This window comes from Glycine max, chromosome 19 (assembly GCF_000004515.6).
Source record: "Glycine max cultivar Williams 82 chromosome 19, Glycine_max_v4.0, whole genome shotgun sequence".
Lineage (NCBI taxonomy): Eukaryota > Viridiplantae > Streptophyta > Magnoliopsida > Fabales > Fabaceae > Glycine > Glycine max.
Window position 1 is genome coordinate 4,698,300 of NC_038255.2, and position 14,624 is coordinate 4,712,923.

At 32.8% G+C, this 14,624-nt stretch overlaps 1 protein-coding gene and 1 pseudogene across 1 annotated transcript in view; one reads left to right on the forward strand and one right to left on the reverse strand.

The window, feature by feature from the left end:
* The window catches only part of LOC106797281 (tRNA (guanine(37)-N1)-methyltransferase-like), a 33,340-nt gene extending 21,365 nt beyond the window's left edge, over positions 1-11,975 (reverse strand). The window contains exons 1-6 of the mRNA XM_014771545.1: positions 11,925-11,975; positions 11,312-11,431; positions 11,000-11,200; positions 10,731-10,830; positions 10,598-10,632; positions 8,608-8,745 (exon numbers count right to left, since the gene is read on the reverse strand). Of these exons, the coding sequence (XP_014627031.1) occupies positions 8,608-8,745; positions 10,598-10,632; positions 10,731-10,830; positions 11,000-11,200; positions 11,312-11,431; positions 11,925-11,975 (645 nt within the window). The remainder of the gene's footprint in view (positions 1-8,607; positions 8,746-10,597; positions 10,633-10,730; positions 10,831-10,999; positions 11,201-11,311; positions 11,432-11,924) is intronic.
* A 626-nt stretch (positions 11,976-12,601) lies between these two features.
* Positions 12,602-13,322, forward strand: LOC102664404 (putative clathrin assembly protein At4g40080; annotated as a pseudogene).
* The last annotated feature ends 1,302 nt before the right edge of the window (positions 13,323-14,624 follow it).

Consider the following 14,624-nt stretch of genomic DNA (forward strand, 5'->3'; position numbering starts at 1 on the left):
GAGTAACAAGCCAAATTCAAAGAATAAATGACAAGCCCAAATCATCAAGTAGTATTTAAGGCTAAATCCACAATTTAGATTAAGTTGATAATAAGTGTCTATTTACAGAACTAATGCAACTTACCCTGGAAAATAGGTGAAGCCTTTCTACCGCAACAAACAGGTTGGACAGCAGACAACAAAGCAGTGGTAGATGACTTCCCTAAGAGAAGAAGTCAGAAGCATTTTAGTACGTCACTATTGCATACAAAATTCATATGAAGTTCAGCATCTGGAGGTAAAAATTATAACATTATGTTATAGGAAACAAAATCCACTAATCCAATAGTAGTCATAATAATAACTAGCATAAAAAGCAATCAAAAGCTTACAACAAATCTCAGAAGGCATGATTTACAGCAAATCTCATGTTTAATTGTTTAGAATAATTTGATGTTCTCCCAATGAACTGTTGTTCAAATCATGCAAACCATAAATCAAACTACCATACAGTATGTGCAGTTCAACTCTTTGAACCCCAAATCAAACCACAAATCAAACCACAAATAAAAAAAAATTATTATTACTTTGTAAATAAATCTAAATCAATTACACTCATTACTTTTTAAATCAATATATAATCTAATTTAATGTTTATTAAAGAGGAAATTTGAGAGTGTCAAAATTGAATGTTGATAGAAATGAGAGATGAGAGATAAATTATTATTTTAAAATTGAAACATAAATTACTATAATATCTTTAAATTAAACTTATTAATCCAAATGAATTTATTAATTTTTTGCCCAAATATGTATGATGTTATTAGCAATGAGCCTCATTGTTCTATGGCCTCAATTGCTACCTTTTCTTCAGCGAATCTCAAGGCAATAAAGCAAGGAGAATACATATTCTCAGCTGGGTTATTCTAATTCAAGACTATAAAAAAACCAAACTTTTGTAATAAAAAACAAAGTGTTTCAAATTCCAAGGCACATGTGAAAAATGAATTCCCTCCAAATACAGACCCTTCTACATAAGATAGAAATTCATCTAAAGATACATTTTTCCCAATCCCTTTTCTCCCTCCATTCCCATTCCCAATTCCTCCACTTCCATTCCTACTCCCACCCCCATTTCTCCCTCCAACATCACTTCCAGCACCACTAAGCCCACTAAATACAAAGGGGTAAATAGCCACTTTTGTCCCTCAATGTGTAATTCGCTGACAAATGTGTCCCTGAAAGATGAAAATACAAAATTTAGTACCTGAAAGTGTAAAAACTATGACAAATATATCATGTCGTTAACTTTCATCCGTTACCGTTAATAAAGTCGCATACTTGGCACAGAAGGACAAATTTGTCATTGAAATGATGACCAACGTGGATTGCCAGCATATGAACATATTTGTCATAATATATTTTTTTATTTTTCATCTTTTCACTCCGCTGACAGATGCATCCCTGAAAGATGACAATACAAAATTTAGTCCCTGAAAGTATAAAAGTGCGACAAATATATCCGAATGTTAATAATAGATTGTGACTAATGATGATTATTATTATTATGTGTTTATAATTTAATGCTCATGTTTGTTTAGTACTTATGTAATATATTTTTTAAATTGCCTTTTAATATATATATTTTATTATTTTGATTTTCTTGTCAAACCTTAATCTTTACAGTTAAAAAAAAACTTTATCTTATATCTTATAATTTTATCCAATTTCTACTAAATTTCTCATTTTTAATCTTTAAAATTATTTCATATTCCAATTTCAACTTAAGTAACCTTATATTTAAATTGAAAATAATATGTCGAGAGTTTTGAGTAGAAAAAACACAATTGGCTGCGAAACCAAATTTATTTATTTTAGAAAAAAATTTAATTAACTATTTTTTTTTAAAAAAGTCTCACAAAATTTAAACTAGATAAAACTAAAGTGGAATTTAAAAAAATAAGTCTCACAAAATTTAATCAATTTGAGGTATATATATACATTTTATTGATTAAGGAAAAAGACTTATAATTTCACTCTAGTTCTATCTAGTTTAAATTTTCTGAGACTTTCTTTTTAAAATAAATAGTTGATTATATTATTTTTAAAAATAAATAAATAAATAAATTTGGTTATGAGGCTCGTTGTGTTTTTTCTACTCGAAACGCTTGACATATTAATTTCAATCTAAATATTAGAGTACTTAAGTTGGAATTGGGATATAGAATAATTTTAAAGATTGCAAACGAGAAATTTGATAAAATTATAAATATAAGATAAAGATTTTTTAACGGTAAAGATTAAGGTTTGATGAGGAAATCAAAATAATAATAATATATATATTAAAAGACAATTCAAAAATATATTGCATAAGTACTAAATAAATAGCAGTAAATTACAAACACATCATAATAATAATAATAATAATAATAATAATAATAATAAGTTACAATCTATTATTAACATTTGGATATATTTGTCATACTTTTTATACTTTCAGGGATTAAATTTTGTATTTTCATCTTTCAAGGACGCATTTGTCAGCGGAATCAGAAGACGAAAAGTCAAAAAAATATTATGACAAATATGCCCCTTGCTGGCAATCCACGTTGACAATCATTTGAGTGACAAATTTGTCTTTCTGTGCCACGTAGGCGACTTTATTAACGGTGACGGACGGAAGTTAATGGCAGGATATATTTGTCGCACTTTTTACACTTTCAGGGACTAAATTTTGTATTTTCATCTTTCAGGGGCACATTTGTCAGCGAATTACACATTGAGGGATAAAAGTGACTATTTACCCAATACAAAAAAACTTGAAAACTGCTTGAACTAAAATTCCATTGGTAGCAAAATTTAATTGTACACTGAGCGGTAGTTTAATTTAACTGTGTGAGAGTGATCTTTGTGTGAGATTCACTCTGGGTACATGTATTTCAAAGGAGATTAGCACAATAACCTAGGCGATTTAGATAAGATTTGCTAGTTTTGGTAAAAAGCAAAAATATCCTTTTTTGGTAAATCTTATCCCTTCCATTTTTGGTAGTTTTGTAAAAGGAATAACTACCCATTTGTGGCATGAAGTGACACATTCAAAATGGCCATTCCCGTGTCAATAAGCATTGTCACGTTGAAGCCTATGCCTTATCTTCTTGTTCATTGTGAGAAAAAAGAATTTGAAGCCTTCATTCCTCCATTTTCACAAGTTCAACAATGAGGGAAAGGGGTTCAGTTTTTTTTCTTCCAAGCTTGTTTCTAGTGTTCATGAGCCTTTGATTCATCAAGCTTAGGTAAATAAGTTTCATTCTTCATCCTAGACTTGATTTCTCTTCATTTTCTTGTTTTATCTTCTCTAGTAACTTAAAAGTTTCATTTTTTTTGTCATGAAGGGAAACCTCGAAAACTGAACATTCTTCATTCTTCCTTCAAAATTTTGTGAGTTTCATCAAGAGGTAAGTATGGTCTCTCCAACTCTTGAACCCTATGCTTGTTGTCAAACTTCCTTATTTTAGCAACGATGAGGATCTCACGCCTTTCAAGATCGCTTTCTATCAGGATGTCTACAGTGAAGAGGTATATGAGGGAGAGATGCTTTTGTTCGATGAGAAATGAGATTCCTCGGGAAATGAGAGCAGCCCTTTCAAGGATAGGACTTCCCCCTAGGTAGCTTGGGGGTCTTCGATAGTGACTCCTCTAAGTGTAGGATTGTTTTTCCTTTTTTTATGTATGTTTGGGATGAGAAGATTTCTATACTCAGCGTCGTGATATTTTATTGTATTAAACTTTTTGGTGATATTGTGTGATATTTCGAGGGATGGTGGATATTTTATTTTCTTGCTAGCAGTTATAATGATTTCAGTACACTTGTATTTAAATCTTAAGGGTCATTGAGAGGTTAATATGCATGTTTACGTATTTTTTATAATTTGTACTTTATTATAGTGTTGTATAAGGATAGAAGAAAAATGACAACTTCCAAAATATTTTCTTTTTATAAAAAATGCATTTTGACCAGATCTTTTATTCATGAGCATTTTAATTCTATGTACACGTTTTAATCAAGCACAATATATGTGTGTGTGATGCACAATTGAACTAATCATATGATGGGAAGTATGCTGTAATCTTTCAATATAATATTGATACACTTAAATGTATCATAGTTAAGACTCCGAATCAATAACATTTGTCTGCCAATTAATGATTCTTTATATAATAGTTAAGACTTAGGATCAATAACATTTGGTTGAGAGATGTGCAACGTGGTTTAGGAAAAATAAAGTTCAATTCTGACAAAATTTAGGACCTTCAAAGTTATGATATTCATTTCAGAATCATCCATATAGACCCAACATAAGATGATATTACTTTGTGTTGTTTTATTAGTTTTTATGTTATTACTTTTTCTTTTCACTGTTGTGGTTGTGTAATTAATGGTTTCTCTGCTATATAAAGTCGTAAATATACCCCCTAATGGTCAGTGATTTTATGGTGTGCCTTTAATAAAATCTCATGTTCTCAATTTTGAGTTTGATAGAGTGCATATGGGTTCTTTAATCTCTTTTCTAACGGTATAAAGTATTTCGTTGTTGATGCAAGAGGGACAAAGTTTCCTGAGTTCTTTGTCTGTAATCAACCTGGACACTAGAGTAATTTTGTCTACTGTTTAATATTATTAATTTTTTTTCTCAAATTATTGTCAGAGTATTTAATATTAGGGAATCTTAGAGAACTTTTCTCTACATCAAAGATGGAATTGATGTTGTTGTATTAACGATTGTAAGTTCAGAAGTGAACTTCCATCGTCCATGTTACTATATGAGCATGAACTAACGAACATGTCAACATAACACAGGGCAATTCTGAGAAAGCAAATAGGAAGATCTTTAATGTGGCAAACCTAGACCAAGAATCTGTGAAGGAACTGGCTTAGCTTATGATACAGGTAGTCCCAGAGCTTATATTCTAGCAGACTAGTAGTTATGCTAGCTTCCCAAACTTGGGTTGTAGATAGGCTCGTCGTTGCCTTTTTTTTTCTTGTAGAAAAATAATCTGTTTTGGCTCTTATTGTCTTTTACATTAAGGTTTATGCAATGGTGTCTAGTGTACCTACCTCTAGTCTATCAACTCTAAATTTTATATTGACTACTCAAATTAATTAAAAAAATTTCATTAGATGAACTGTCATAACGGATCTGCAGTTGCTGCTGTTGTTGTATTGCTTTGATTATGATACATGAGTTTTCAATTCATTTGCTTCATGTTTAGGGCTCTGCAGTTGCAATTAAAGGTGGTTTGACCAAGACTGACTGTGATGCCACTGTATAGGCATTCACCCAAGTGCAGCTGAGGAATTTGTTACCATGAGGACTCCCACTAGGAAGATTCGAAAGAGTCAATCTTTTGAGGTAAGACAATGATTCTCAGCTTGTGTCTTTCAATGATATCTTGTGCTGAAAATCCTGCATTTTAGTCAACAACAAAATGAATACTTTGATGATTTAAGCAGTCTTGCATGCATGCGAAGTGTTTGATTAAAAAAGGAAAACAAATTCCAAAATTTCATTTTTTATTTCTATCTTTCAATTTAAATTTGCTTTTCATCCCCTCGAGAGATATACTAATAAGTTAGCCTTTGAACCATATTTCTTAATGTCTTCTTTATATTAGTTCATTATCTAAATGCCAACATAATTTATTTATGACTAATGGATTTTTTTAAAATAAACTAATCATAATATATTAAAAGTATTATTAAAATGATTTTATACCTTGTTTGGATAATCTTAAGGCAATTAAGCTCTGAAGTCAAGGAAGGCACATGGAGCACAGGGAAAGGCATTGTCCTAAGACTAGTCTGCACTATTTGCTTCCCTTTCCTAAGGGTATAAAGTCCCAGCTTGGTGGCCCAAGAGCACGGACAAGGTGAGGTTGATAAAAATTGAATAAATTTTAGTACTTTTTAACCAATTGAAGTTTTACATGTTACTTAGTTTCTTAATTTCTTAAAGTCCCAGTTTTATGCTTAAGTTCTTATAATTTATATTTTGATATGATCTAAATTCTACTAGTTTTAAAGAACATTATGAATCAGATCTTTTGTAAAGGATAAGTAGATATAATTTATTAATATCTTTCTGTGTATCATTATATTTTACCGTACAAACTCTCCAATTTATCACTTACTCTAGTTGGTGCATCATTGAAGCCTTTCTGGAGTATTTTGCCTTCCTGTGACATTTTGTTTTCGACAACTGAACAAGCTCTCCACAATTTTCCAGCAAGCTAGCTCACAGCACTTTGGAGTTCTAGATAACTAGTTTTGTAAATGTTTTGATATATTCTATAAAATAGACTTGCTATGCTTCACATTATTGTTGACGTATTATTGATAAATAGTTATTTAGATAATTACTTAATATTTTTTTGGTACTTTGTTTGGATGAGTTTTATAAAACAAAGTTATTGTATGCTATTAGGTCGATTTGTATTGATAAATACAATTTATATTTTTATTAGATAATTTTTTTTATTAAAATGACTTTTCAAAAATACGAAACAAATACTACAATTAGTGACTGATTTCGCGATTGTGATACTGAATCAGTTGCCAATTAAATTAGTGAATTTTGGTTGTTGAATCCATCGCTAAGGATTAGTCGTTGAAACATAAATGGTCATCGAATCAGTCGTTGTGTCCCAATCATGGATTCAGTCGTTGTGTCCCAATCGTTGAATCAGTCATTGTGTCCCAGTCATTGAATTAGTCGCTATAGAGCAACAACCAAGGTTATAGCAACTAAGCAAGGTTAGTCATTGATCTAGATAGCGGCTGGTTTGTATATTATATCAACTGATTTTTTGGTCATTATTTACGTATTTTCTTGTAGTTATATATAGAAGTTATTCTAAGAATAAATTTAAAAAAGTTACCCCTGAATCACTAGGGTCATCCTACTGGCAGAGAGTTAGAGAAGTATGCATGTGGCAATGAGTTTGAATATCAATATGACTATTGTACACTAAAAATAATTATTATCCATTTCCACTCTTTATTTTCATTTAATCTAATGGTTTGAATTAATGAGTAACTCATTTTATTGTTTGACTAAAATAAAATGAATGATAAGACATTACTACAAAAATGTGTTTCTACAATGTTGATTTAACGTTGGTTGAGAAAAAATAGTCGTGGAATAAAACGTGGTGATATTTTTGTAAATAAATACAATCATTTCACGATGGTTTTCCAAAACCCGGCTTAAAAACTATCATTCCATAACGGTTTCGCAAAAACCGTCTTAGAATTATTGTCATTCCATGATAGTTTCTCGAAAATCATCTTAGAAAGTTGTCATTCTAAGACAATTTGTATGGCTTTGTAAAAACTGTCTGACAAGATTTTCCACTAAAATCATGAATGTGACACTATCTCTTTACTGTACAACTGATGCAATGCCTACAAAGCTATTCCCCCAACTACGTTTTCTCCCTCCCCTCCTCCCCATGAAGCCTCGCACTCTCCCTGTTCTCTTAAGAGCCTTCTCAAGAGCCACCACACACGCCTTTGTCGAGCGCGCTCCAAGGAAACAATCTCCATCGTCCTCGTGGTCAGGTCCCACCAGAAGTGTCACCACTACTAGAAAATGTGGATTCTACATCGGTTATCGGAGGCATTCTACATCGATTAACGATCATCGTCATAGCCAATGTCGTAGAAAGGGGTAACCTATTCTACGACAATCGCGAACAACCGTCTTAGAATGTTGAACATTCTACATCGGTCGTCTCAGAACCGATGTAGAATGCACTCTATTTTAAGACGGTCTTTGACACGTGATCGTCTTAGATTGGTTAGGATTCTACATCGGTCGTCTCAAAACCGATGTAGAATGCATTGCATTCTAAGTCGGTCTTTAACACGTGACCGTCTTAGAATGATTAGAATTCTACATCGATTGTCTCAGAACCGATGTAGAATGTCTTTTTTTATTTTTTTAATTCGAAAAATTAGGGGGGGTCACACTCCCGAAATGCTCCTGCCTACAATCATCCCCACTCTTTACAATAACCTATGTCAAAGGGGAAATTGTGCTATCATGCTGAAAAGATTTGTGAACTTAAAGCATGCATCCTCAAATAGAATAAACAAATAACTCATCTAGAACAAAAACTGATTATAATTTACACTTTACAAAACCATAATGATATATAAATACATGAATATGATAGTGCAACTTTCAACAAATTAGAAAAAAAAACAAGGTCTTGTTTGATAAATATATACTCTCATTTCTCACTCACTCATAATGAGTGAAAACAAGTATGCCAGTTTTATAGTTTATGGAAAAAGCTATAATCGTTTATATTCAAAACAAACTAACTAGAACTTGTTCATATACATATAGAGTAGCAACAATATTCACCTGAGGAGTAGTAACAAGGCTATCTATCTCCACAACCGAGACTATTAAAGAGGAAATGTCTGGCACTTAATATGTGTGTGTGTCTATACAATAATATATAATTATGTATAAATATTTTCTTAAATATAAAGAAAAATTCAGAACACAAGTAATCACATCACATTGGACCTAACTTACACATCCTACCTCGTTGCATTACCTGGAGAACAAAATACTCAGCAAAGTCATGAAAATCGTTTGGCCGGTAAAGAGTAGTATACCATATCATAGTTAAATGCGACAAGTAAATAAGACTTTTGACATCTCCAGACTCCTCTACCACCTGACCCAAACCCCACTATTACCATATGTCACAAGTAAAGCCCCATATAACTACCAGTCCACACAAGAGTCTCCTTCAATCATAGAGATCTACATATCTGTTAGCTGAAGCTCTTAGCTTCACAATATGCCATGAAGCCACCAAGTAACCACTATCACTCATCACATCCTTTATCATTGTTTTTTTTTTAAAAAAAATTGTTAATATTGCTATTATGATCATTTTTACCTCTCTTGGTACCATTATTCTCTTTATTATCTCTTTATTGTGACTCCCTCTACCACAAGTTAACTTAGTTATATTACTATCATTATCAACCAATTGTCGTACTACAAAATTAACCAAAATAAGGAAATGGTATATAAAATTTTAAATTAGTTAATTATTTAATTTTTAAAATTAAAAATTATAAAATAATAAAACAAAGTACTGAAAATTATAAGCCCGCGTCTTAGGATGTACTAGAAAAAATTAAAAAAGAATGCTTAGTTTCTTAAAATTTCTGTAGCATATTAGGATATACTAGAAAAAGTAATGATACCCACGTCTCATTTTTTGGGATATATAATAGAAGGAAGGGAGGTAGAGAAAAAAAAAGTAAAGGAAAATATTCAAAAAGAATTGATAAAAAGATGTAATGAAAAATGAAAAGAAACATAAAATAATAGAATGAAATTGAGACAGAAACATAAAATATGTAATGATCAATGAAAAGAAACATATATTTAGTATGTTGACAATAGATTAGAATGTGAAAAGACAAAATTACCCAATTCTCTCTTTTAACTCAATGTAGAAAGTGAAAAGATAAAATTGGCCCACTTTTTCCATTCTACAATTTTAACCCGTGATTCTTAGGGAATGGGGTCTGAGTAGATTAAATCCTTGAGAATTCTCTAACTTTGGGACTTCATGCAATAAAGCAAGATTTGAAGGTAAAGACAAATTTCTTTTCCTTATGGCTACAATTAGGACTTGTAGAATTGGCATGAAAGGGTAAAATCGTTACTAAGTTGCATGTAATAAAGGATTATAAATGTGCTAATGGCATATTAAATCAGGGCAATGCAAAGGAACTAAGCGACAAACATGAACATATAAAAGGAACATGCCCATGAATACATGCATAAATTACCTCTCACTCTGCTACAAGGCATTTCTTAAAGAACCATGAATAAATTTTAAAGAACAACTCTTCATTCAGTGCAGCATTGATTATTCTTAGTAAGTATGTGTTTCCAGGTTGAACTTGGAGTTTGTATCCCCAACATAGTGAAATTTATCATTCAGCCTCTATAGTGAAAATGTTCTCATCTTGATTTTATTTAGTATCTTATCTTTAAATATTATACACTGTTAAACTTTACATTATCAGCTTATCAAAATATTTAATAGTTTGTAACTGCCTCTTTCACTTTGCTGTTTGATAAAGATATGCAGGGTTGTATATTTTAATATAGGTTCTAGCCCTTCCTGATTGAACAATTTGGAATGCATTCTACCTAGCTAATTAAACGTTTACAGAAGGTCAATATGCTTGACTATATCTATCACTTGTATATATATTCATGAAGAAGATTATTAAGGTGTCTCCAGTACTGATTAAAATTATAAGTGACACAGTGATAGGAAAGAACAAGCATTACCTATATATATATATATATATATATTGTAGATTTTTAATTACATCCTCAATATTGGTGCACTCTGAGCAAGAGCGTGCAAAAAATAATGAACTTATGCTATTACCTATTGCAGCATAATACACTGATCCTACTTCAAAATTTAAACTTCAATATATAAGACCGAATGCTTTAGACATACTTATCACAATGAAGTTTGAAATTTGCAAAATTAAGCATTTTACCAGCTCATGTGTTGTCTTATCAGGTAGCTTTGCAGCTGTTCAAAATGAATATATGGCCAATTAATGAGGCTTATGATTCAAAAACCACGCAAACACAACTTCATTCTCAAAGAAGAAAAGGAAAAACACATACGTGACTGGAATTTCTTGCTGAAGAACCCACTCTCCTTGAAGAGCTGCTCAAAGTGAGGCTTACAATAAAGAACACCTTCCATTGAGGAATAGTTTCTCAGCTGAAACATAAAGATCATCAACTATAATCTGTGTAAAAATTTAAACTCATACACAAATGCTAACTCAATTAGTGTCCAACATTACTAAGGTCCTGTCAGAATAAACTTCATAAGTACTAATAAAATAAAATTTACCAGAATCCAAATTCCCTTGATTCAGAACTATTACTTGGATACAAATATTTTTATGCTTAACTTCTTCCATTTGGTCTTTCTTTCTTGCAAAGCGAATACCATTCTCAACTACTGTAGTCACAACAGAGTGGTTTCCTGCTAAAACCTCAAGCTGCATGGTCTTGTACTCATTCTGAATTGTATCAATCTTGTTCACAACTGTTTGTATCCTTGGCTTATTCTTATCCAGCACAACCTGAAAATGAATGAAAGTCGCCTTTCATAAATTAAGACAGATAAGAATTTGCAGTACAATTTTACATTTTATATTTAACACAGTAACCAAAAATATTTCTAAAATAAAAACCTTAGCTATCAGCCATTTGTATGGTAAATGTTCGTCTCTCAAATTCAGGTGTGCTATATGACCAACAGTGTCAAAAGCAGAAGGAATGATCATACCCTCAGGCAGCAAGGCCTGCAAGACCTGCAACAATTTTATTCACAATTTGAAGTTGAATGAAGAACATGAAAGGGGGGAAACTTATCACAAAAATGTTTCTAGGTTGCATACATGACTGCGAATTTAGATTTAAAAAATAATTGTACATATAAATCAGATGTTGATTATTACTTAAAATCCAATTTTCACAAGTTAATAAATTATAATAGAAACTAAGAATGAAATAGAAATACCATATTATTTTGATTTGAAGCACATGTTCATGTCAAGAAAATCATACGGATGAAAAGTTCATTTTATCGCGAAAGACCAACTCACACACACAATGAAGGAGAGAGAGATAATAATACGTACAAAGGAAAACTTAAATACACATATGCATAGACCCAAACATAGATTATGTACAAAGGAAAACTTAAATACACATATGTGTAGAGAAATTAGCATGCGACACCGGGTCCATGTAGATCTGGTCTTACTCGGTCACTGACCGAGTCGACTCGCCCGACTCATCTACCTCCATCGAGTCCCAATCACTCCTCTCCAAGGACCACATCGTTGTCGCCATCTCTGATTTGCACACTCGCAGTGACAATCAGTTCAACTCGCTCTCGAAAATTGTGCATTTCACACAAGATTCCGAGTAGAACCGTGATTTTCTCTTCAGAATGGAATGCTTCATGCTGGTGCTGGTTGGCTTCCTCGACAATGTCAATGGCGGCGTCGAATTTGGTTATCAGCAAAATGGAATTGAAGAGGCAAGGAGAGGGAGAAAAACAGAGCGTGGATTCTCTACTTCTCGTTCTGTAAAATGGAAGCTGCGAGAGAGAAATTCACATTCAACGCATGAGAGAAGACATTGGGTTTGGTTTCGGCAGTGGATGTGTCTTCTCGAGAGCCTAGGGAAGATGAAAGAGACATTGAAAGAAGGAAAACGAGCAAAGCAAGGAGAGAGGAATTGAAGAAGCACACGCTTAAATTTAAAATTTAAATTTAAAATTACACAGACTCAATGACGGTTTTCATGAGAAACTGTTTTTGAATGTTATAAAACAAAGGCGGTTCCATCAAACCTGTCTCTGAAATATTTTCAGTATTTACGAAAATAACATTGTCCCAAATAAAGACTGTTTTGTAACAACCTCCTTTAAATGCACGTCGTAAAATATGTTATTTTTAGTAGTGCACCCGCCCATGTGCATTGATGCCCTCGTGGACCGCTTCCACAGCTCGCACTACACTACCGTCGCACTCAAATGCCTCTACACACCCCACAACGATGTCGTAAAGGGACCCTTCATTCTGGAACCTCTCCACCTTTCGAGACGACTCAGACTTGGAATCGCTTGAGCTCAACTCGTGGGTGCGCTGGTATGCGGGAGTGTTGGAACAGAGTTTAACTGTTTCAAGGATCTTAGGTTATTGCTTGAACCACTCTTGTGAATCCCAAGAAAAGAGAAAGACTTTGGTTTCAAAGGCATCAAATGCAGATTTGTTGTAAAAGTTGAAGGCTCTTGTGGGTTTCATCAAACAAACAAGCCACATTCTAGATTCGTTTCACCTTCAGAGGAATGAGCTGGTGTACGAGGTTGTGAGATTTGTGGGGGAGAATTATAGGAGCGTGCAAGGTGAGATTTTGATGTGTCTTGAGCAGCTTGGGGGAAGAATGATGGAGGATGTGGGTGAGTTGAACACGTTGGTGAGGTATTTGGAGAGATTGGGGGAGACTCGTGAAAAGTTGGTGCTTTTGTTTCTCAATAAGAGAAAGAACAATGAGTTCTGGGATTTGGTTAAGAAGACCAAGGAGAATGGTGTGGCGAAGAGGAAGGAGATTGAAGGGAAGTGGCTCGTGGTGGTGGTGGCAGGGGACGCCCCTAAGTTTACCAGGTGTCTTCAACTGTTCATCATATTATAAATATTTTGCTTATGATATTGGGTTGAGTTTCCTTGCCTTTGATTGTATTGAATCTATTGGTTATTGCTATATTTTGAAACAAATTGAATGCCCCTTGAGCTAATTATGCTTATCCACTCTTCATTGTGCCATACAACCATTCATAATTCTGATGTGTACAATGTTGTGTCTAACATTGCATATTTAATCAAAGACCATTTCAATCCCCTGTTTAAGCTTTGATGTTCCTGGCTGATGAACCACTTCAATTATTTAATTGTTTTGAAGGTCAATATCTATTTCTTCTCTTTATCTTGCTTTCCTAAATGAAGCAACTGACAAAGTTAGAGCCAAAATTGGATCTCTTTAGATATGCATAACAATATTTTATTGAGGGCTATCTAAATTTCATATGGCAGAATCTTTATTTCATAACATTGTAGTTGTATCATTCTTTAGTTTCTTCTATATAGCCCAATAGCTCAAGGGAAAATTGGTGAATTAAAGATAATATGTTGGTTTTGAACATGCTAGGCATCATCTTAAGCATTTTCCTTATGACCAGGAGGGCCAACATTTTGTTTAGTGGGAGAGGTTACCCTAATAAATGTAGGAGAATCACACTGAACCAAAGATTGTATTTAACGCATATAACCCATAGCAACTCTCTGGGATCTCTGCATTTGTTTCTATTGTTTTTATTTTGATTTAATGAATGGTATTGTTAATTTGCAGCTTATACTCTTTTATGAATCATAGTGGATGATGCATATTAGTTATGTATTATTTATAAATGAGATATTGCTGACTTGAATCTCATAATCAATGGACTTGTTTTATATTTTTAATTGTTTTCGGTATTCTTTTCCAATCTGTGCCATTTGATACACGTCATAAATTTGAATAATCAAGTGTGAAAGTCACAGGTGGAGGCTATACAGGCTTGTGGAGGCCAAAAAACTATTAATGGTAAGCAATTTCGAACAGGGGGTGGTGTAATGTGGAGTATCATTAAGGTTCAAGAACCAAATGCTTACAAAGAGATAATGAAAAAGGCAAAGGAGTTTGAGGTGTGTGATTGACCTTTATGTTTATAGTGCTTAAACACTTCTCTTTCTATATTTATGTTTCTTGCATTCAATGGAACAATTGAGTTTTTTATGGATGCACCTATCGTCTAGGACTTGAGCAAGGGGTTAGAAATTGTTATTTGTGATACTGATATGTGTTCACCCTTTATATTTCCATTTTAAATACTGGCTTGAAAGGCACAAGGGTCAAGACTTAAATTTTTTCATGGTTGTTTAATTATTTCTCATCCTT